General features: G+C 37.6%; 1 protein-coding gene across 8 annotated transcripts in view; it reads left to right on the top strand.

The window, feature by feature from the left end:
- LOC129780200 (dual specificity tyrosine-phosphorylation-regulated kinase 2) overlaps positions 1–23952 on the top strand; it is a 319853-nt gene that overhangs the window by 154168 nt on the left and 141733 nt on the right. For 2 of the 8 annotated variants that reach the window (XM_055788217.1, XM_055788218.1), the window contains one exon: positions 10630–10707. The exons of the other annotated variants lie outside the window; for them this stretch is intronic. In XM_055788217.1, coding sequence (XP_055644192.1) covers positions 10693–10707 — 15 coding nt within the window. In that variant the 5' untranslated portion in view covers positions 10630–10692. The remainder of the gene's footprint in view (positions 1–10629; positions 10708–23952) is intronic. 8 annotated transcript variants of the gene reach the window in all.

Here is a 23952-nt window from a genome sequence, read left to right on the forward strand (position 1 = left end):
ATACTAGCTGACCCGACAAACTTCGTCCCGTCCAAAATTTGTTTTTTGTTTTCAATACCTTCAAACATTCACTTTTTCTTACTATGAGCAAGTTCATGAGTCCAATCGCAGAACTGTTCATTAATCTTCTATTCGACCCCGTTGATTTTCCTTCACTATAAAATTCCTAGTATTTCTACCAAAACTCATCATTATAATATCAGATTATTTTCTGACACAATCCTCGTTCAAGATTTTTCAATCACTTGCAAATAACATGTTTCTCCGTTACATGGAATAAATGTTTTATACAGAAAATATAATAGAATAAAGACAGCCCCACATCGGACAATTCCTTCCTCGAGTTCTGCTCTTATCAACACATCCGGCGATCCTTTTTTTTGGTATGGATAGAAGAAGATATAAGAGTGCGTTTCATCACATTAAAATCCATTTCCAGTTTCAAACAAAGATCAATTTCGCTAGCGCAAACATCAAATGAACTAACAGCACTTGTCACTATGTAATTGTAGAACATATGGGAATTTAATGTTCCGAATTTTCCCTTTTTCCTTCAGAGTTTTCCGAAAATTCTCAATTGTCATGTTTGGTTGGAATATTTTTTGGTTGAAATATGTGTAATATTGGGAGGGGTGTCATACCATTATAGAAACATTTCTCATATCCAAAAACCCTCAAACCCAAATTGTGCTTGATTATTCCTTGAGTTATGGAGAAGTTTGTGTTTCGTTTGTGTGGCAGCCCCCTTAGAGAGGGGGAAGGAGTGTATTCACCATAGAAACGTTTCGTGCCCCGTAAAATTCTTCACATGCCAAATGTGGCTCCATTTGCTTGTTTAGTTTTCGAGTTATGCTGGAATTTGTGTTTCATTTGTATGACAACCCACCCTTAGAGAGCGGGAGGAGTGTCTAACCACCATAGAAAAATTTATTGCATCCTAAAACCTCCACATGCCAAATTTGGTTTCATTTGCTTGATTAATTCTCGAGTAATTCAGAAATTTGTGTTTCATTTGTATGGCAGCCCCCCTTAGAGAGGGGGATGGAGAGTCTAACCATCATAGAAATATTTATTGCACCCTACAACCTCAATATGCCCAACTTGGTTTCATTTGCTTGAATAGTTCTCGAGTAATGCAGAAATTTGTGTTCCGTTTGTATGGAAGAAAACCCTTCTTCCTCTTAGAGAAGAGGGAGGAGTATCTAACCACCGTAAAACATTTATTGCGCCCTAAAACCTCCACATGCCAAATTTGGTTTCACAGTAAAAGTTTTTTTAGTTTAAAATGTCACCTTTACAACGAGCCTGAAATTGAAATTGTATGATCTATATTACGCGAGACATTGATCACTGAAGCCAGCTTCTCCAACCTAATAGAAAAAAAATATCGGACTCTCCAAAATGATCAAATCAGCTAAAGTATCTTTGGTCTGTGCACCTTAAAAACTTCAAACAATACAATTTAATTTTTCACCTAAAGGAATACATTTAAGGTACAATTTAGTATGATCTTAGATCGCTCAGATATCTTTCGTGTGCTTGTAAGCGTTAAAAAATTGGTTTAGCGGTCCGAGCTTCACGAATTAAAAAAGAATCGATAACGAATAAATATGGATGATTTGAGCAGAACCGGTGAAAATACTTTATTTCGGTCTTTTCCAATTCCTGTATTCTAATTTTTGTTGGGAACGAATTCTTATAGTTCGATCCTGCTAGATCTTTCATTTGCTTTTTCATTTTCATTTGCTTGATTAATTCTCGAGTAATGCAGAAATTTGTGTTTCATTTGTATGGCAGCCCCCTCATAGAGATGGGGGTGGAGAGTCTAACCACCATAGAATCATTTATTGCACCCTAAAACCCCCATATGCCAAATTTCGTTTCATTTGCTTGATTAACTCTCAAGTAATGTAGAAATTTGTGTTTAATTTCTATGGCAGCCCCCCCTTAGAGAAGGTGGAGGGGTCTCAAACTATCACGAAAACCTTCCGCCGCCCCAAAAACCCCTACATACCAATTTTCATGTTGATCGGTTCAGTAGCTTCCGAGTCCATAAGAATCAGACAGACAGAAATCCATTTTTATATTATAGATTTTATATTGTCAGTCACCGTTGACTGACGCGGCAGTCAACGTGTTAAAACGTTCTCGCCGACGCTTACCATCTATGGCCCACACGAGCCTGGCTCATCGGGCGGTGCTCACTGTCGGAAGAATGCATTTGATTATACTATTAGACGCCTTTGAATACCTCCCGTCTGCCGTCGGCGACGTAAACATGTTAAAACATGAATTTGCGTCTGTATGTGTGGATATATGCGCGATATACCTGTACATGTTGAATTTTGAGCGTGGATCATTGAGCGCTGACCGTTGATCGTTGACCGTTTCCGTTTCGATTTGTGTTTGTGCATGTGATCTTTTAATAATGCTCTTACTACTGCTTTCGCTTTAACACGATCTTTGTCTCTAACACTTTCTTCGTCAAATTCCACTCCACTAACCCCAATTCCAGTCTTTTAGAGCCGTTTTTAAAGAACCGGAAGCCTCCATCTTCGTTTTCAAAATGGCATCGGAAAAGGACGTTATAATTCCGCAGTTAAAGCTCTTTCACCCAATAATCATATAGTAGGGGATTTTCATCGGAAGTCAAAACAATATTATATTCGTTTTATGCTCGTCTGTTATTTCCACCCATTACTTATACAGGTCGGACTCGATTATATATAATCGCAATTTCACTTTCAACGTTAATTTTCGAATCCAATACATAATCGAATCACAAAAAAGCTATTTTTCTATTAATGTTTGACATTCATATTAAATTCACATTAATGAAAAAATTGTTTTCTTGAGATTCGATTATGTATAGGATTTGAAAATAATTGATGAAAAAAAAATCGACTTTATATAGTCGAGTCCGACTTGTATATTTGAAGGTGTATGTCATTTCCGACCAATTGAGAATAGATTTGCTGCAAAAAAATAGAAGGTCGGTTAGGGCCACCAATGTCGAATAAAAAGTGTCCTTTGTTTTCGCTACACCGACCAGTAGAAAACACAGCTAAAGAGGTATACTTCACATTTCAATGTCGGTGTCACCAAAAACAAGATTTTATGTAATTAATGATCGTTGCAATTGAAGTGCTCGGGTAAGGGCCACCTTCCCGTACTACTCATCGATTTTGTCCAATATACAGGTGAACTTCGATATAACGTACCCTCGATGTAACGTCACTCGATATAACGTTCATTTTACGTCGATAAAATGGACACATTTCCAATGTGTAAAGGAAAAAAAATTGAATATTTTTTTTCTGAAACAACAATGAATTATCTGTATTGTGATGCTAAAACATGTTTCGTACCTTCAATCAACCCCGAAATACAGCTGGTTTTGTGATTCCGGATTCTAAATGAATCAAGCTTTAATCAACAGTACGAAGGGAAAGATCATGAGAAAGGCTGGTTTCGTCTTCTAATTGAATTTATTCATTAACTTTACTAAACCAACAACACAATAATGTATTATAGGCTACGTTTGTGAGTTCTTTATTATGCTTCGATATAACGTACAATTCGAATCAAAGTACAATTTTGAAACTGAAATGTACGTTATACCGAAGTTACCCTGTACTTATTTTTGAAAATATGTAGGCTTCATAACCGGTAATCCAATATTTGATAACTCTACAGTGAATATTTTACATTTGGATGATGTGTTTAGGAGAAATATTCAGCTGTGCACCATACTTTTAGGCAAAATTTTTCAAAAGTTTAGTTTTTTATTAGTTATGAAGCATATAGATCACAGAGACTCTATGATTTTTGGAAAGCAAAAAATAAATAAAATCAGAAGGGAATATGTCTTTTCGTTATTAAAATATCTTAATTATTGAAGAATATTAGAAAGAATGTATTACATATGAAATATATAAATAAAAAAAAACTTAAAACAAAATATTTTAATTTTTTTTATATGTTATCCAAAAAAGTCTCATCTTTCCTGAAAACACATAAAAAGATAGGGTCTTGACACCACAAAAACCATAAACATATGGTATTTCTAAAGTTTTTGCGTGAAAGTATCCATTTGGTATGTAAATATTTGACTAGGAAGTTTTTATAAATAACTTTCATTTAATGCGAAAGGATCGAAAATCGATCAATAAGTCACAATCACATAAGTTACATTTTTTTGAAAAAAAAGCCTTTTATAGTAGAACGAAAAAATCTGGCTTTCTGGATTTCTTGTATGTTACATTAGGTTGGGGAAAAATAAATCCATTATTTTCGGGTAGAATTCAAAATAATTTTTAATATGCTTCGATTTTCCGATTTGGGTCAAATATGCATCGTTTTGTTACAAAATTTGTTGCCATTCTAAAGGTAGCTTCATAATGCCTCTCTCATGGCAGTCCTTGTCCTTATTGAAAAAAAAAACTCTAGGAATAGATTTTTTACAATCATTTATTGATCCCAATTTCTTAATACTCAGGAAGTTTTACAATGCGAAAAAAGGTGCCAGGTCCGGACTATATGGTAGATGCATTACAACATCCCTATCAAACCTCCGGAGTTGTGTGGCCTTGCGTTGTCTTCATGGAACAAAACACCTCCTCTGGACGTTTCTGGTCAATCACTAGTTCCAAACGGTCCATTTGCTGACTGTAAAGATTTCAATTTAGTGTATAACACTGAAAAAAAATTTTTTTTTTTTCAAAAAATGGAGTTAAAAATTAACGAAAAAGAAAAAAATTATAATAATTGCACGTATTTTACTATTATAGTATAGGCCCCACAATTCACAATTTCAGCGGCCTAGCTTGCATTTTGGCTTTATAAAAGAAAAATTGTAATTTTCTCTTTGTTGACTTCCATTGTTAACACTGTGTAACTCACAACTGATTGAAACAAACAAAAAACAGTAAAAGTTTTTTTAGTTTGAATTGTCACCTTTACAACAAGCCTGAAATTGAAATTGTATGATCTATATTACGCGAGACATTGATCACTGAAGCCAGCTTCTCCAACCTAATAGAAAAAAAAAAATCGGACTCTCCAAAATGATCAAATCAGCTAAAGTATCTTTGGTCTGTACACCTTAAAAACTTCAAACAATACAATTTAATTTTTCACCTAAAGGAAGACATTTAAGGTACAATTTAGTATGATCTTAGATCGCTCAGATATCTTTCGTGTGCTTGTAAGCGATCAAAAATTGTTTTAGCGGTCCGAGCTTCACGAATTAAAAAAGAATCGATAACGAATAAATATGGATGATTTGAGCAGAACCGGTGAAAATACTTTATTTCGGTCTTTTCCAATTCCTGTATTCCAATTTTTGTTGGGAACGAGTTCTTATAGTTCGATCCTGCTAGATCTTTCCACATTTTTTGCTCGTAATCCTCCTACGCTTGTATTCCGATTCGGAAAATTCAACAGTAAATTGTTTTGGGGTATCAAACACCCACTACACCGTCGGCGCCTCTTTCCTGTTGATGCTTTGCTTTCAACAAGACGATCCAACATATCACGCTACGCGTGTCACGATTGATTTATTGGAAGAAACGTTCGGAGAACGAATAATTTGGCGTAATGGGTCCGTGAATTAAATCAGATTTAACAACGTTACACTATTTTTTGTGAATATCTGGTTTACACCGATGAGTCGCAGATAGTTCACGGCTTTCGCCACGTTATAAGTCCATTGCAGCATCTATCGCTGCGAAAAGTTAGCAGAAATTAGACTTCTTGATTTGACTTCCATTGAGCCAGCCTGAGTCAGCATATGCCGAAAATCATCTTTATAAAACAAAAATTATAGGAGGTTGTGTCAAAGATACGACCGCATTGTTGACGTAGAACTACGCTGTTATTTTATATAAGTCGCTTTTTTATACCTTCGGATATTATTCTATAATGCTGTGAAATTTTAGAAACAAGTGCTTAGCAGAATAATCTCTGAACTAGTTTTTTCATTGTAGAATCAGTTGACGATAATTGCCCCATTCTTGCCGTCGCAAAACAATACACTAGCTGATCGTATGTCGCAAATTATTTCATGTCAAGGCATTGAAAATTTACCTCGAACGCTATTCCGGTGGCCTTTTTCGCAATTGACATAGACTCGGCTACAGTCGATTATATACATGTTGCACCAGCACCATTATTCTACATCTCATAACTACATCAATATATCTTTGGCAACAACAACAATGACAACACTTGCAATTATCAAATATCATGCTACATGTTATTTAGTATTGCCTCAAAGAAATCGTACCTCTAGGCATCGTTCGTACAACGTAAACCAAGCGCCAAACAAGCGTTCGCAATGACATGCATACAAAGCCATACGTTGGTGGCTTGAAACTACAAGGAATATAGACACTTCTCATTTTGCTCTTTTCTCAAAAGAAACGCTTCTGTTAATATTATTGGTCTCGAAAAAGTTGCATTACTTTCTCATGCTCGAGAGAAGCGCAGCTGTCACCCTTAGTGAAGGATGTTTTGCTACTGGCAAGCGAAACCTAATCACATACAAAATTCAAGAACGACATTTACTTTCTTGGCGACTAAACAAGCGAAATAAACTCTTTTTGTTAATAACAACCTCGAAAACAGTAGCAATGCTTCATTATGATCAATATTAGCGAAAATGCAATCCTAGTTGAAGGCAGTTTTGTGACTGGCACGCGAACCCAAATAACTTATAACATTCCAGTAAGACATTCAAGATGCTTGGTATTCCCCAAATAATTTTTAGGCGCACAACCTTACCGCCTGTTTCGCCATAACGTCAGTTTAATGCATTGATGCATTCTCAAAGGCACCAACGAAGCCCTTATGATGACGGAAAACAAACAATGTTAGCTGCTTGGAAATAGACTGAATTATGCCACACAGCTTGTACTCTGCTGTAACACCCATCGATGCGAATTCGCTGATGAGTTTGTCAAGAGCGACCGCCTTCACCACCAACGGGGGAAGCTTGATTTTGGTTGCTGCCTGGGTAACGGCGTTTACATTTTCGACCGACGCGCCGGAATCGCCTACTTCGCTGTTGTTCGATGCGGTGTCACACTCGGGAAGGCTCGGTTCAGTGCGAGCGCTTTTCACTGCACCAACATCGCGTGCATCATTAGATGACGCTTGCTTCGTATTTTATTGCACCTGGCAATGCGTTCGTTCGTAGATTGCTCAACAGTCCGATGCCGAATGAAAGTTTGCCTCAGCGAGATCCACTGTTTATACTCTAAGTAAGTATTCCCCTTCATTCTTTTACTTTTCCTTTGTTCACGGAGACTCTAAATCCTACAATTTCCCCTCCGTTGGTCGTCGATAAGTTGCTTGTTATTTACAGCTCTGTTCGGGAATGCACACAAATGGACAAAACAAATGTATGGGAAAATGGAAACGCTTAAAGTTTTAATCAATTTCCAGGGGATTCTAATGTATAGCATATTAAACAAATCTTACGGAATTTCCGATTCGTTTAGTATGTAAATCGCCAAAATCCATTCGCGACAAAAATAGTTATTAACGTTAACTTTATTTCATAAAAACGTGACCCGTTTTCTGATTTGGCACCCTTAATGAAAGACGTAGTTCTACGTCAAAAATGGAGTCCAAATGTGTTGGTAAGCGCAAAACCCGAGAAAGGAATGATCCAATTTGAGCCGTCTTAATTTTGTTGTATTCGTCTCTTCCTGTAGATCAATATAGCGGAGAGAAAAATCGGAAAATTCGGAAAATTGAATTCTCATATGTTTTACAACTACATCATGATGCGCGTTGTTAGTCCATTCAATGTTAGCATTGACAGAATTGATATTTGTTAGAAAGTGGAAATGGGTTTTCAGGCGAAATAACGCATTCCTATGTCTTCTACTGTATAGATAAAAAAGGAAGGCCAAATGTGTTGGTAAGCGAAAATCCCGAGAAAGGGATGGTCTGATTTGAGCCGTCTTCATTTTGTTGTATTCATCTCTGCACGTAGATCAACGTTATGTTATGGTTAAAATTTGGACATTTTTTAAAAAGTTTTGAGAGAATGTTCGCAATAAATTAATTTCTGTATGTTCTACAATGACATCGTTGTTAGTCCAGTTGGATTTCGCATTTGCGCAATTAAGCTTCGTGTTCCGTTGACGTGACGCTGAAAATGGCAATAGATTCACAGGTGGAAAAACTCGCTTTGAAAATAAAAATTATGAATGAAAATTTAGTTTTCTGTATCAAACATGTATTCCATATAACGGAGAAATATGCTATATGCAAGTGAATCAAGAATCTTAAGCGAAAATTGGGTCTAAAAATAAATTTTCATCATTATGGCGAGTTTTGGTAGAAGTTATAGGAAAATTATAATAAGACGAAATTGGAAAGATCCAACTAGAAGATCAATCAATGGCTAGTTCTGCGATTGAACCCACGAACGTTCGCTGTAGTAATTCAGAAGCATTCATAGCAGAGGGTTTTTTTATTTCTCTAGTAGAAGCCACATCCAAACGATCTTTCTCAAGACCAAATGCCACATTATTCCGATTACTTAGCTATCAACAATGAGGCATTCTTCAGCCGAAGGATCCGCCGTTCCATTGAATGGTCAAAACCACCAGTGAGACATTCATAAACTTCCTGGAAGATGGGAAATTGTGCCTCTTCCAATGGTCATTTCTTTAATTAAATAACTTGAAGCTACTCAAGAACAATAAATCTTCATTTTGAATTAATAAACCGGTTCCATCTGCATACACTTGGTAGATTTCTGGACATCGTCTTCTATGCATCCTTGCAAAAGTTGCAAAGTTAGCTGACACAGCGTCCTACTTGGCATCCAGAAGCTAGAGAATTGATCACAAACTGCCAAAAGTTGCTATTTTTTTTGAAATTTGCCTTATAAAGGTAATCGTTTATATTTAATGTTATCAATTTTTATTTTGATACTGACTGTATTTCATTTATAAGTTACGGAATGCATCAATGTTACGAAGTTAATTTCAAGGCTGTGTTGCCGAAACAGTGAGCAATTCTTTTAAAAACACTGTAAAACACTGTCCGATGTTTTTCCACTAATGTAAACTAATATAGTGTAACAGATGACCTACTTCATATTTATAAATGACCTAGTTGCTTGAGTTGCGAGAATCAAAGACTGTAGCGTCAGTCAGGTGGATAAGAAGAACTAGAGAAACGATCCATTTTTTTCAAAGCTAAGCAGCTTAGCTTAGCTACATTAATGTAGCTAGAAACAATTATATTGTATGATTGAGTCTCGGTGGACGGAAGTAGAAAAATCAATAAGTTGTGATTTCGCATTAGTAATATAAATAAAGTATATCTACAGAAAACACATCTTTTTGCGATGATGAGTTGCTGCCAACTGATTGAAATGATATCTAATATTTCGGTTTCGCCAACCGACAGTTTATGGTTCGCTGCGCGTTCTGTTTTCAAGATTCCATGGCCACTGACTTTCAACAAGTTGCTCGTGCAGATGAAGATTAGCACTCTGTTTTGAATAGGTCATAAATTTATCGTTAAACACGTGGTGGATAATACGTTTTTTATGTGTTCCAAAAACCATATCCTAAATCGGTTGCATTGAGTAACTTTTGCTTTTTGGTTGGGCAAGCCACAATGAGCGGTGATTTTGAATAGCCGCTACCTTTGTAGTAGAATAAAAATTCATACGTGGAAAACGAATCTTAATCAACGGTGGGCCTTGTTTTGAAATTCATGTTCCTCTCTAACAGGCATTTACACAAGGCTTCCAATGGATGAACAATTTGAAACGGATAGAAAACTTCAGCTGAGATGTTATCATTTCGAAAACCAATGACAATAGAAATCCGTAAATCTGTTGACGTAGGCTAAACGCCATTGTTTTTGGTGGTGCATTCGAATCGGATTTTCGGAACTGTTATTCAAGGAATTAAGATTATAATCGATTTATTTGTGTTTATGTGCATTACCAATTTTATTCATCAACAGATCCAATAGTAACTGGCTTCGAACCAAAATTCGAAATGTCCTTCGCTGAGAACAATGAATCAAAGTAGCCTCAAAACAGTTTAGAATTTTAAACGACATAATAAACCACAGTCCTCACTCTGACTCACTTGAGGTGTGAAAATCCATTCTACTCTTAACATCATTTGACACGCTTCAATCAAACCCCTTGATAGAACCCAACTCTCATCTCGTTATTAGATTTACGAAAATTGAGTGACATTGAACGGCTCCTCCGACGCCATCACCATTAGAAAGCTTAGGGATTCACTTCTGCTTGCTGCCACACGACAGCTCTTGATGTTCCATTGCCCGGGGGATACGACGACAGAGTTTCTGTGGGTTTGAAGCGTCGTACGCAATTGGGTTAAATGCTCTGAGGTGAGTTTTGCCAATTTATAAGTTCAGTACCGCGATTTGATGTGAGAGATATGATTTGGACGAGAATAAAGTAGAATTATGAATAACCTGGACCACTCGATAATTTTAATGAAAAGTAAGTTTTGAACGCATAGGGGAGGCTGGAGGATTGGTACTACTATCAGTAGTATCAAATTAAAAAAAGGTGAATCTCCTTCGCTAATACTGTTTTTTTCTTCTTTCTTTTTGCAGGTATTGGGAGATTTGTTGATTGCTGTGCATTTTAAAAAAACCTTCTAGAATTGCATTTATGGTATGCACCAACCAAAGGTGAGATGTGGATCTATTTCCACTGATTTTGGTTTCCGTAATTCAACTACCACGATCATAGTTTTTTATTTGGAATATGAGTTCAAAATCACAGCTGTTCATTAGATCATTCATCTGATTTATATAATGTTTAAAGAAGTAAAATCGTTATTTTTTATGTTTTAAAGGTGCTTTCAGGCCGATTTATTTCATAAGCTTTCACTTTCAACTTTTATACAAGTTCATCTTAACTGCTTGAGTAACGTATTACCTATTAACCTGTAACCTCAGCAGCCTCAGGAGATAATCTATGGAGCGCCCTTGTGACGGCATATTTGTTTCCATTCGGTAATAAACAAACATTTGCGCTTAGTACTGTGCGAACGTATCGAATCGTTTCCACTTCCTGCATTGCACATCCAATGCATGACATTTCAAGGCAAATCATTTTGCACCCCGAGATTCACATATTCGCTTCACATCGCATAGATGCTGGGACTGGCTGAGACGAAGCACATCACTCGATCGGGAGTATGCGCACGAGCATGACGATGTGGATGGATTTATGTAAATATCTTCTCTTATTATCGCATTCGCTGTGTTTCATAGTCTCTATTGGACGATGTAAACAGATGACACGGCGTTACTTCCCGCTGATGATGCATTATCAGTTCATCTTGTATTGAAATATGCGTTTTTTTTTATCCAAAATATATATTTTTATTAAGGCTCATATGGCGTCAACCTGACGGGGCCGGGAGTTTAATATTTCGACAATAAACACAGGAAATAAGATGAGCGTTTATCAACATTCATTGAGCGGATTGCCTCTATTGAGCTAAGACTGTCTGAAAAAATAAAATAATGGTCGATGGGCAGTGTTTCAATGATCCCTAGAGCATAATATATCGCACCCATTTCAGCGACATACACGGAACAAGGATCTTCGAGTTTGAAAGAGGCACTGGAATTTTCATTGAAGATGCCAAAGCCAGTGGACCCGTTTATGAATGAACCGTCAGTAAAGAACATTTTATCAGATTCAACTTTCCCATATTTTTCCGAAAATATCGACGGAATAACATTGGAGCGTAGGTGATCTGGTATTCCATGGATTTTTTGTCGCATGGACAGATCAAAAATGACAGAGGAATTGCAAAAGCAACGATATTGTATCCTCTTCAGCTTGAGAATATGAATCCTGGCAGCTGATCGGAAACAAAAACTGTCATATTCTAACACTGATAATATCGTTGTTTTGTATAACTGAATGAGGTCTCCTGGATGGGCACCCCACCATGTTCCGGTTATTGTTTGGAGAAAATAGATTCTTTGCTGGCATTTCTGTTTCAAATACGCAATGTGTCTCCCCCAGGTACATTTAGAATCAAAATATACACCCAGGTATTTGAAAAACATCGAGTGCCTAATCGCTTTGCCGGATAGGTGAAGCTGGAATTGGGCGGGTTCGTGCTTCCTAGAAAAAACGACCATTTCAGTTTTCTCCGTAGAGAATTCGATACCCAGCTTGAGAGCCCACGTGAACAGGTTGTTCAGGGTATCTTGCAAAGATTTTTGCAGAACGGCGGGATGGAAATAACTCCATCGTCTGCAAGTTGTCTCAGCGTGCAGTTTCTAGTTAGACAATCATCCATATCATTGACGTAAAAACTATACAAGAGGGGGCTTAGGCAGGAGCCTTGTGGTAGGCCCATAAAACTGTAACGAGAAGATTTCGTGCTGCCATGAGAGAAAATCATGTGCTTTTCTGACAGTAAATTGTACAGGAAATTATTGAGAATTGGTGAAAGTCCACGAGTATGAAGCTTCTCTGAGAGAATTTCCATGGAAACTGAATCAAATGCCCCTTTGATATCGACAAAAACGGAAGCCATTTGTTCTTTGCGAGCAATTGCGATTTGGATTTCAGAAGATAGCAGCGCGAGACAATCATTTGTCCCTTTACCTCGGCGGAAGCCAAACTGCGTATTTGACAGCAAATTGTTCGTTTCAACCCACTTATCCAAACGAAGTAGAATCATTTTCTCTAACAATTTACGAATACAGGATAACATTGCAATCTGCCTATACGAATTGTGATCGCAAGCCGGCTTGTTGGGTTTTCGTATGGCTATCACTCTCACTTGCCTCCAGTCATGTGGGACAATATTCAGCTCCAGAAACTTGTTGCACAAGTTCAGCAAACGCTGTTTCGCCAAGTCGGGAAGATTCTTCAACAAGTTGAATTTAATCTTGTCCGACCCCGGAGCTGAATTGTTACATGATAGGAGGGCAATTGAGAACTCTACCATCGAAAAATTCTCATAATCGCCTTGGAGCGGAATGTCGCGTACGACGTTTTGTGCAGGAACGGAATCGGGACAAACCTTTCTTGCAAATTTGGAAATCCAACGGTCAGAGTATTCCTCACTTTCATTTGTATGGCTCCAGCCACGCATTCTCCTAGCCGTGTTCCAAAGAGTGCTCATAGCTGTCTCCCTTGACAAACCATTGACGAACTTCTGCCAATATCCACGCTTTTTTGCTTTGATAAGACCTTTTAGTTTGGCTTCTAGAGCTTGGTACTTTCGAAACCATTCCACTAATCCAGTTTTCCTGAATTTTTTGAAAGCGGATGATTTTTCAAGGTAGACCTTTGAACACTCCTTGTCCCACCAAAGTGATGGAGGGCGACGTCGGAAAGTGGTAGCCGGTACACGTTTCTTTTAAGCTTGAAGTGCGCTTTCGTAAATCAAACTCGATATAAAGATATACTCTTCGAGTGGAGGAAGTTCATGCATTGAAACAAGTGCTTCAGATTTTATTACTGCAAATTTTCCCCAGTCAATAGTTTTCGTAAGGTCATACGCAATATCGACTGACTCACGAGAACCTGATTCATTGGCGATCGATAAAATTATTGGTAGGTGATCACTACCGTGGGGATTGGATTGGATTACCTTCCACGTGCAATCCAGGGATAACGACATATGTCTGATATGTCTAGCATACTTGCCCGTGCAGGAGGGTTGGCTATCCTAGTTGCTTCCCCTGTATTTAAAACTGTCATGTTGAAGTTGTCGCACAGATCATAAATCAACGTGACACGGCTGTCATCGTAGTGTGACCCCCATGCTGTTCCATGGGAGTTGAGGTCACCTAAGATTAGCCGCGGCTCCGGCAATGCCTCGATGCTATCAAAAAACTGATGGCGGCCGACCATGGTTCTTGGAGGAATATATATCGAGGCAATGCAGAAGTCTTTGCCATTGATTTGTGTCTGGCAAGCGACAACTTCTATGCCTGTCATCGATGGGAGAGTGACTCTAAAGAAGGAGTGACATTTTTTGATCCCCAATAGTACGCCACCAAACGAGTCATTTCGATCGAGGCGAATAATGTTGAAATCATGGAAATTCAGCTCGTCGGCTGAAGAAAGCCATGTTTCACAGAGGGAAAATACATCACAGTTAGAGCTATGAACTAAAAATTTAAATTGATCTAGTTTAGGGATGATGTTGCAGAAGCCACTGTGTTACAGCGGTCAAATCCTTGACCTCTTGCACTGAATCAGGCATCGAGGGAAATGAACGCTAAAAACCCACATTTTTCTTTCAAAAATGTTCTCACAATCGGAAGCAAACATAATACTATGCTTTTAAGAGGATCATTTATATTTAAAGCATTTAAAATGTTGTCCACCAGGTCAGAAAGCGCAAGCAAACCAGATTGTGGCTGTTGCCTCGACCGCGAAAATGGAACAGACGAGGTGGGTGCTGCTCCGAGCAGTGCTGAGGACCCCTGGTGCGTAGAAGAACCGCTTAAACCAGGAGGTACTTGCTTCGGTTTATTCTCAGCACGTTCAATTCGAGTTTTCATTCCAACTTGGGAAGTTTCGGTCGTCTTTCTGGGGAGTGATGGAAAAGAAGTAATTTTTCTTTTCCTGACGGCACCCTGCGATGTACCGGAACTTCCTGCATTGGGAGCGTCAGCAACAGGCTCGTCGTTCTGCAGAATGGAGTAGGGATTGTCCTGAGTCGTTGGAACGGAACTCTTAAGCATTTCTGCATAAGTCAGCTTGGAACGTTCCTTTAAGGAACGCTTGATTTTTTCCCCTCGTTGTTTGTACACCGGGCATTGAATAATATACGAAATATGCGTTGTTGTGAGTGATGAATGAAATACGAGTGTTTTCTTGTTTCGAAAATATTAGGTATAAAATTATAACTTAAAGGGTGTTCGGATCAAAAAGTGGTCACACTAAATTGCGTGTAAATCGTTTATTTGTTTATTAAAAAAAATTAAAGTATTTTTCTTTTTGAAGTTCAATATGTATAAAAGACCATCAGATTTTGTACAGTCACCTTATCCACTTTCTTCGCCGCAGAACGCCAGTTTTCTTTGAACTGCTTCTCGCTGTTAACAGTTTTTTGGGTCTTCTTAAAGTTCTGCTTAACTATCGCCCAATATTTTTTCGATTGGGCGAAGTTCTGGTGTGTTGGGAGGGTTCTTCGGCCAAAACAGCACAGACAAGTCATTATTCTCCAGGAAAGGCAGCAAACGCTTTTGAAGACACTCTTTCACGTAAATTTCCTGGTTGACGGTCCCGATTGCAACGAAAATGTCGCTTTTCAAGCCACTGGAACAGATAGCTTGCCAAACGAGATATTTCTTGGCAAACTTTCATAGTTGTATATGCTTGAGATTTTCCCAACTTATTTGCGACATCTCGAACGGAGAGGTTGGGGTTGCGCTTGAGAGCGCTAGCCACTCTTCTGTCACTGTGGCTCCCGGCTTTCGATTTCCCCCAGATCCAGGCTTTCTGGTTGTCGACAAACGTTCCCCGAACACTTTTATTACTTTGGTGACGGTTGATTTGGCCACATTCAACGATTTTGCTATTTCTGCGTGCGTGTAGTTTGGATTTTCACGACGCATGTACAAAATTTTGATTCGTCGCTCCTCTTGCTTTGACGCCATTTTGATAACTAAAGATCTAATGTCAAAATCCAAATAGAAGCATCATTCTACACACACACCTACAAAATAAGGGGTGATCAGGTTTTTTATATGAAAGATTAGAAAAAATACGGCGAATTTAAGTTGACCACTTTTTGATCCGAACACCCTTTAATGGATTTCTGATAAAAAAAGGCTTAAAGTTTTAAAACTTTAAATAATGATCCATCGGATATCACAAACATGGCCTCTTTCAGACAGTTCACTATCAAGCTATTTTTTTATTTCATCATAAGATCGGAGTCGCTCTCCAGAAAAAGGTGACACCATGGGTCGGAAGAAAAAGTAACCCGAGGTAAAAAGGGAGAGTAACAAGAAAAATCAGGATAGTTCATATTGGGTTGTCCCTAAAGTTTGTGCTGATTTTTGGGAAAACAAAAGCATAATTATCATAGGCAGCTTCAAAATGTTGTCCTACCAGAAAATGTCGAAAATTGTTCTAGGTATTTTTATGCTGTCCATAGAATCGAAGCTTTTTCCCTTGAAAGTACATTGCAGTGACCTGTTTGGGGAAACTGGGGAAACTTAAGCAAAGATCCCAGAATATCTATCAAGGATAATATTGTTTTGAGTGAGCAAAAGATCAGAGAAAATCAGGATCATTTCAGTAAAATCAGGCAAAATTGAGTGTTTGTCAGGATATCAGAGAGCGTTCCAAAAAGTCTGGGAAATCCTGAAAAATCGGGAAGGTTGGCATCTCTGGTAGCAATATCCAATATTCAATGTAGAATGTTCTTCATCGTGCAAATCAAAATCATTGCAAGTTTAAACCAAATATCGACATTATTACTGATGGAGCATATCAGGAAATTCACACCAACTCGACTGGCTTTTGGCAATACCATCTCAGATTGCAGTCGAACGTAGTGGATGTAAAAATAGTGGTCATTTAAACAACTTTGCATACTTGAAATCTTCAAAGAAGAATTTGACTACTTTTTGAAAAGGGCCGAAGTTCTTTTTTTTTACAAAAATTTCTAACTCAAAAATTATGGTAGCAACAAAATTATGGTCAAAAAATGAAACATTGGAAATTGCTTAAATTTTTATAAAAAATTACTATTTTTTTTAATTAAAATTCACTTTTCTCAAAAACGTATTTTTATTATTATTGAATGACATTAGCGTTCCCAGTGGAATTAGACTACTTTTTTGAAAAGGGCCAAAGTTTTTTTTTTCTTAATTTTTTTTACAAAAAATCCTAACTCAAAAATTATGGTACTAACAAAATTATGGTCAAAGAATGAAACATTCAAAAATGTTTAAATTTTCATAAAAAATACAATTTTTTTTAATTACACTGATTTTTTTTTCAAATTGAAATTTACATTTCTCAAAAACGTATTTTCATGAAACTCCCAAAAAAAAATGTATGTATTACCCATACAATCATCGACAAGTATTGGAAGATGGGCACTTTTACAGGAAGAAGATTTTCCAAGAACAACTTTTTCATGTTTTCCTTGAAAAAATTGCAACTAATCCTAATTTTGTTCAAAGTCAAGATAGATAATTAACTGTAAGGCGTCGTGCACAAATTACGTAACGCTAAAAATCCGGATTTTGGACCCCCTCCCCCCTTACGTAACGCTATTTCCTATCTCTAATACACAGTAAGTAACGCAACCTCGACCCCCCTTCCCCCTTTATCGCGTTACGTAATTTATGCACGACGCCTAATGTATTCGACAAAGGTTTAGATCTTATTCAAACATGGACTTGTGTCGAAGACGTGAACTTTCTATCTTTTATGGTTTCTGGAATATATTTCATTTTTGAATGGAGACGTTATATATAATTTTTCGTGTTGAATCGCATGTAGATTCTATTTTGCATGTTACTTTTCTTAGAAGGTTACGATTTAAGTATTGAAGTATCAAAAATTTTCAAAAACTCACATCTCCATTTTGACGGGTTTCCCACGGCATTACTGTTAACTTTGTTAAAAAAGAAGGGTTTAAATACAAAAACATATATAATAAGAAATATAAAAAAATAATATAAAATAAATATAAAAATAAGAATAAACATATACAAAAAAATATCAAAGGGAGGAGGGGTGTTTTTAGATATGAACGTTCTTAATATTGGGTTGGGGAAAAATAAATGTCGTATATTGTCAATATATGGCAACACTTAAACCTATATTGTGTTGCACTTATCGTATCGGATCATACTATACGGCTATTTAAAGACGACAATCTGTTCTACAAGTGTCGTTTTGACAGTGTTGTGATTGTCCTTTTCAGTCTCAAGTTATAGCGCGTCAAAGATGGAGTCCACCAAGCAAGAAATTCGCCATATTTTACGTTTTTACTTCCTGCGAGGTAAAACTGCAATGAAGGCGGCCGAAAAAAATCGTGTAATTTATGGACCCGATACTGTAACGATTTGCACAGCACAGCGTTGGTTTGATCGATTTCGTTCTGATGTAGTGGCTGTCGAAGATACACCCCGTACTGGTAGGCCAATCGTCGTGGAAACCGATAAAATCGTTGAAATCATCCAAGTAGACCGGCATGTGAGCACTCGCTCGATTGGCCAGGAACTGGGTATAGACCATAAAACCGTTTGGAACCATTTGCAGAAGATTGGATTCCAAATAAAAGCTGGATGTATGGGTGCCACACGAGTCGACGCAAATAAATCTTTTAGACCGAATCAACGTCTGCGATGAACTGCTGAAACGGAACTAACTCGACCCATTTTTGAAGAAGATGGTGACTGGTGATAAAAAGTGGATCACGTACGACAACCTAAAGCGAAAAAAGTCGTGGTCGAAGCGCGGTGAGCCGGCCCAAACCATCGCCAAGCCCGGATTGATGGCCAGGAAGGTTTTGCTGTGTGTTTGGTGGGATTGGAAGGAATCATCCACTATGAACTGCTCAACTATGGTCAGACCTTCAACTCGGTTATCTACTGTCTTGACCGTTTGAAGCAGGCGATTGACCAGAAGCGACCAGAAATGATCAATAGGAATGGTGTTGTTTTCCACCAGGACAACGCTCGGCCTGACACATCTTTGATGATCCGCTAGAAACTACAGGAGCTCGGATGGGATGTCTTATTGCACCCACCGTATAGTCCGGACCTTGCTCCAAGTGATTATCATCTCTTCCGGTCCATGCAAAACGCTCTTGGTGATAATAAGTTGGCCTCAAAAGAAGCTTGCGAAAACTGGCTGTCTGAGTTTGTTGCAAATAAGAAGAGGGGGTTTCATAAGGGGGAATAATGAAGTTGTCTTCTAAATGGCAACAAGTTTGCGAACAAAACGGCGCATATTTGACTTAAATTGGATAATTTTAAATATGTTAAATAAAGCGTCAAATTTAGATCAGAAATACGACATTTCTTTTTCCCCAACCCTATATTAAATTCAATGTTTCTGTAAGATTTTTTAACAGTACATTTAAAATGGTATTTCATTGATCCTCCAATAAATATTTTAAACATCATATTTTAATCAGACATCTTGATCTTAAGTTAAGTTATCGGAAAGACTCAGTCAGCGGCCGATTGATTTGGCATGGAATTGCTCCGTATATTTATTGTGAGTTCCGGCAAGCAAACAACAAATTTTGAACCGCCATTTTCTTAAGAAACATGAATGTGATAAAACTCTCCACAAAATTTTTTTTCCGGTTTTCCGGTTTTTGACACACCAATCGAAAGAATTATACCTACTACGTTCTGAAGCTGGAGTACACGCATTAGAAACACATGTGTTACCAACTTGAGCACTACCGAAGAAGGTTCATTATTTTTCTAAAATTGTGGAATTAGTTGAAAATGAACCATTCATTGCCATCTCATCTATTCTAATGCGTTCCGGTGCAAGGTGGAAAGTGCATACGCTCTCACACGCTACGAATAGTGTTTTCTGTAAAAACACCGTGAATTATGATGCAGCTAAATCGACAATTAGTCTAAACGCCCACAAAGGAAAAATCACTGGCACCATGTTTTCGTTGCTTTCATTGCTTTCACACGCGGAATGCATGTAGAGCCGAGATTGATGTAGACCTAATGAATGCTTCGCACTTCGCTAATTGTTGACTCACCCGAAAAGGCAGTGCCGTTCTGTTTAGAACTTACTCTGGTGGTGCTAAAAAGTGTGCTTCAACAAATTAGTAGTATAAGAACATGGTAACATGTGCATGTTGTTAGTCTCTTTACATTTGCTCGGAATCCCATATGCGTTTTCCATTGCATGACCGAAAAGTCATCAAGCCCACTTTAAATGCGTACTTTCTTAGAGACAAGAAAGCACAGTTGCTATCCAAGATCTCCTCCGGTATCACGACCGAACTACCCCTCCCACACGGATTCTTCTTGGTGCCCAAGAAAGGCGACCACAAAGACTGGAATCAAATATTTATCCAGAAAATTCCACTTATGTAAACATGAAGATATGTAAATAAATATGTAAGCATACGATAACACATTGAGTGAGACGTAAACGTAAACATATGCATGAGCGGGATGCCATTTGCCACTCAAATCATGGAAGCAACGCTGATGCTAGTCTAATTATATAACACAAGAAGCTGCTGCTGCGAACGAACACGGAAAGCTAATCTTGATGGAGCATCTTTTCTGTGTCCCAAATGTTTGGGGATCAGTCTCCCTCGATGACGACGAAATGATGTCGACATCAATCTAGCGCACATGAAAACAATTTTTGTTTTTGTGGGCAATGGAAATGCCGCCAAAAGTCCATCTTTTGTTCTAATGAGTAGATACGACTGTCTTTTTTTCATACGCTGCGTTAGTCAATCCATTTCTTCCGTAATATATTAATCGCTCAAGAAACATTATTTCATTTTGTACAATTAATCATGATATAATTGTGTTCCTCTGTTGTGTGATTTGTCCAATATCAATTTTCTCTAATGGTTCCATAGATGACAAATCAACCATAATATATTGTAGAAAAGTCCGACTCGCACTCCCACACCAGCACTCTTCTGTTTCACACGCTGAAATATCAGATGAGGTCTAGGCCTTTTCTCAGCCGCCTGTAAAAAAGGCAGTGACACGGTTTCCATAGATGAGCAATATCCAACATCGACCTGCGACTCTTGTCCAAATGATTTCATTTCTGATTCGAAATCCACGAATTTCAAGAGCACTGCTAGACAAAGCCGAAAAAGATTTGTCGCAAAGCTTGACTGAACATGTTGTGGGAATGATTGCTGACAAATTGCAAATAGTGTTGGTAGCGCAGAATCGCGTAGGGAACATTGAAATGTATTCTTTGCGAATTTGTTGAGCGATTCGTTCAATCATTTTCAGCATATACAGATGACTGGTAACATTTCGATACAGTTCCGAAATTTTAATTATGAATAACAAATCAAAATATGACGCGAAAGATGAATGGGGATTTGATTAAATGTTTAGAATACATCTCATCAAAGCACATCTCAAGATAAACATTATTCACCTAGGCATTTTGGATTATTTATTTATTTACAATGATCCCTTGAAGAGATAGATTCACAACATTGTTCCGCCAATGCACTCGATTCGGCATTTTGGATGAAATTAGCTATTTTAGTATAAGTAAAAATATGTTTCTAATTGGGAACTGGCTATTCGTGGCGCTCTCGGTATGAAACGCGATCATTTTCTTTATTCTTCTAAACACCCATCGCAGTTACTAGCGATTATATAATTTTTCCACCGCCACCATAATCTATTTTGGAAAACGCATAAGATCACTAATGTGTACGTGTGATTTAATCATACACAAATACTCTCCAGATAGAAAAAAGAATAGAAAAAAAAGATAGAAAAGATAGAAAAAAAACCGACGCGGTGCATTTTTTCTTCGAGCATCCAACAGATTAGAAAACGAAAATGTATTTTTTTTAAATTTTCATTAAAAGATGCCAAAAATGGTTTTTTTAAATTACTGAAAAAACTATTTTGAAAATTTAAATTCATTTTTCTGAAAAACGTTTTTTTTTTCAAATTTTCAGAAAAACTATATGAACAGAAGGAACACTGGGTAATGTGCTATTTATAGATACGACAAAAACATGTGACATGTAGGGGAGAGAGAGGCAAGTTGGCGAGCGAGGCAAGATGACGAATCGGTAATTTGACCCGTTGCAATGAAGGTAGAGCCACCTACTTTTTACTGAAGATGCATCATAACAAGGCCAAACTTTGTACTCGGTAACTCTGCCGAAAACGTTATCAGAAAAAAAAGTGAAACATAAAAATGTGAAACATCGTGATTTTGTTATTTATCCGTTTTTTTTTCAAATTTCATTATCCACTTTATGAGGAAAGTTAAAATTTCAAAATAATTTTATACATGATAAAGGTACTCTATTGTACATAATCTGTTTGTTTCCGGCGAGTTTCAATCGTGAGTTGTTTTTAAGCCAATTTTTTTAATTAAAAAAGTCGCTTGGGGGCAAGTTGGCGAACTCCAACATTATGTTATTTTTTAGTTTTATATTGCAGATGGTTAGAACTTATAAGCGAAAAAGAGACCAATGTTGGTCGGACACCAGTTTGGAGAATGCTTTGAAAGCTATAGAAGAATGTTTGTCTGTTCTGGGTGCTTCAAAACAGTTCGGTATGCCAGAATCAACTTTGAGACGCTATCGACGAAAATATCCAGACATGGAGGTTAGATTTTCAATTCAGCACATTCTGAATGCAGTTATTGGATGTATCCTGACAAACCATATGTGTGTGATTTACGTGTACATTGAACATATTTGTACTCCTTATGTCCTTCTATCTTATAAAAAATAATTGTTGTTAGATTTTGTTGATTTTTACGTGACCAAACCATATTCGCCATCTTGCCTCCAAGTGGAACCACACTTTTTGCGCAAAGTTTTTTGGTGGACTAGTTTTTTAGTTTTTTTCCCATTCAATATATAGTATGATAGAAACCACTTCAGACTATAAGAATCAGCATAACCATTAAAAAAATTATAGGAGGTTGTGTCCAAGATACGACCGCATTGTTGACGTAGAACTACGCTGTTATTTTATATAAGTCCTTCGGATATTTATACCTTCGGATATTATTCTATAATGCTGTGAAATTTTAGAAACAAGTGCTTAGCAGAATAATCTCTGAACTAGTTTTTTCATTGTAGAATCAGTTGACGATAATTGCCCCATTCTTGCCGTTGCAAAACAATACACTAGCTGATCGTATGTCGCAATTTATTTCATGTCAAGGCATTGAAAATTCACCTCGAACGCTATTCCAGTGTCCTTTTTCGCAATTGACATAGACTCGGCTACAGTCGATTATATACATGTTGCACCAGCACCATTATTCCACATCTCATAACTACATCAATATATATTTGGCAACAACAACAATGACAACACTTGCAATTATCAAATATCATGCTACATGATATTTAGTATTGCCTCAAAGAAATCGTACCTCTAGGCATCGTTCGAACAACGTAAACTAAGCGCCAAACATGCGTTCGCAATGGCATGCATACAAAGTCATACGTTGGTGGCTTGAAACTATAAGGAATATAGACACTTCTCATCATGTTGCTCTTTTCTCAAAAGAAACGCTTCTGTTAATATTATTGGTCTCGAAAAAGTTGCATTACTTTCTCATGCTCGAGAGAAGCGCAGCTGTCACCCTTAGTGAAGGATGTTTTGCTACTGGCAAGCGAAACCTAATCACATACAAAATTCAAGAACGACATTTACTTTCTTGGCGACTAAACAAGCGAAATAAACTCTTTTTGTTAATAACAACCTCGAAAACAGTAGCAATGCTTCATTATGATCAATATTAGCGAAAATGCAATCCTAGTTGAAGGCAGTTTTGCGACTGGCACGAGAACCCAAATAACCTATAACATTCCAGTAAGACATTCAAGATGCTTGGTATTCCCCAAATATTTTTTAGGCGCACAACCTTAACGCCTGTTTCGCCATAACGTCAGTTTAATGCATTGATGCATTCTCAAAGGCACCAAAGAAGCCCTTATGATGACGGAGAACAAACAATGTTAACTGCCTGGAAATAGACTGAATTATGCCACACAGCTAGTACTCTGATGTAACACCCATCGATGCGAATTCGCTGATGAGTTTGTCAAGAGCGACCGCCTTCACCACCAGCGGGGGAAGCTTGATTTCGGTTGCTGCCTGGGTAACGGCGTTTACATTTTCGACCGACACGCCGGAATCGCCTACTTCGCTATTGTTCGATGCGGTGTCACACTCACGAAGGCTCGGTTC

This window comes from Toxorhynchites rutilus, chromosome 3 (assembly GCF_029784135.1).
Source record: "Toxorhynchites rutilus septentrionalis strain SRP chromosome 3, ASM2978413v1, whole genome shotgun sequence".
In the NCBI taxonomy this organism is placed as follows: domain Eukaryota; kingdom Metazoa; phylum Arthropoda; class Insecta; order Diptera; family Culicidae; genus Toxorhynchites; species Toxorhynchites rutilus.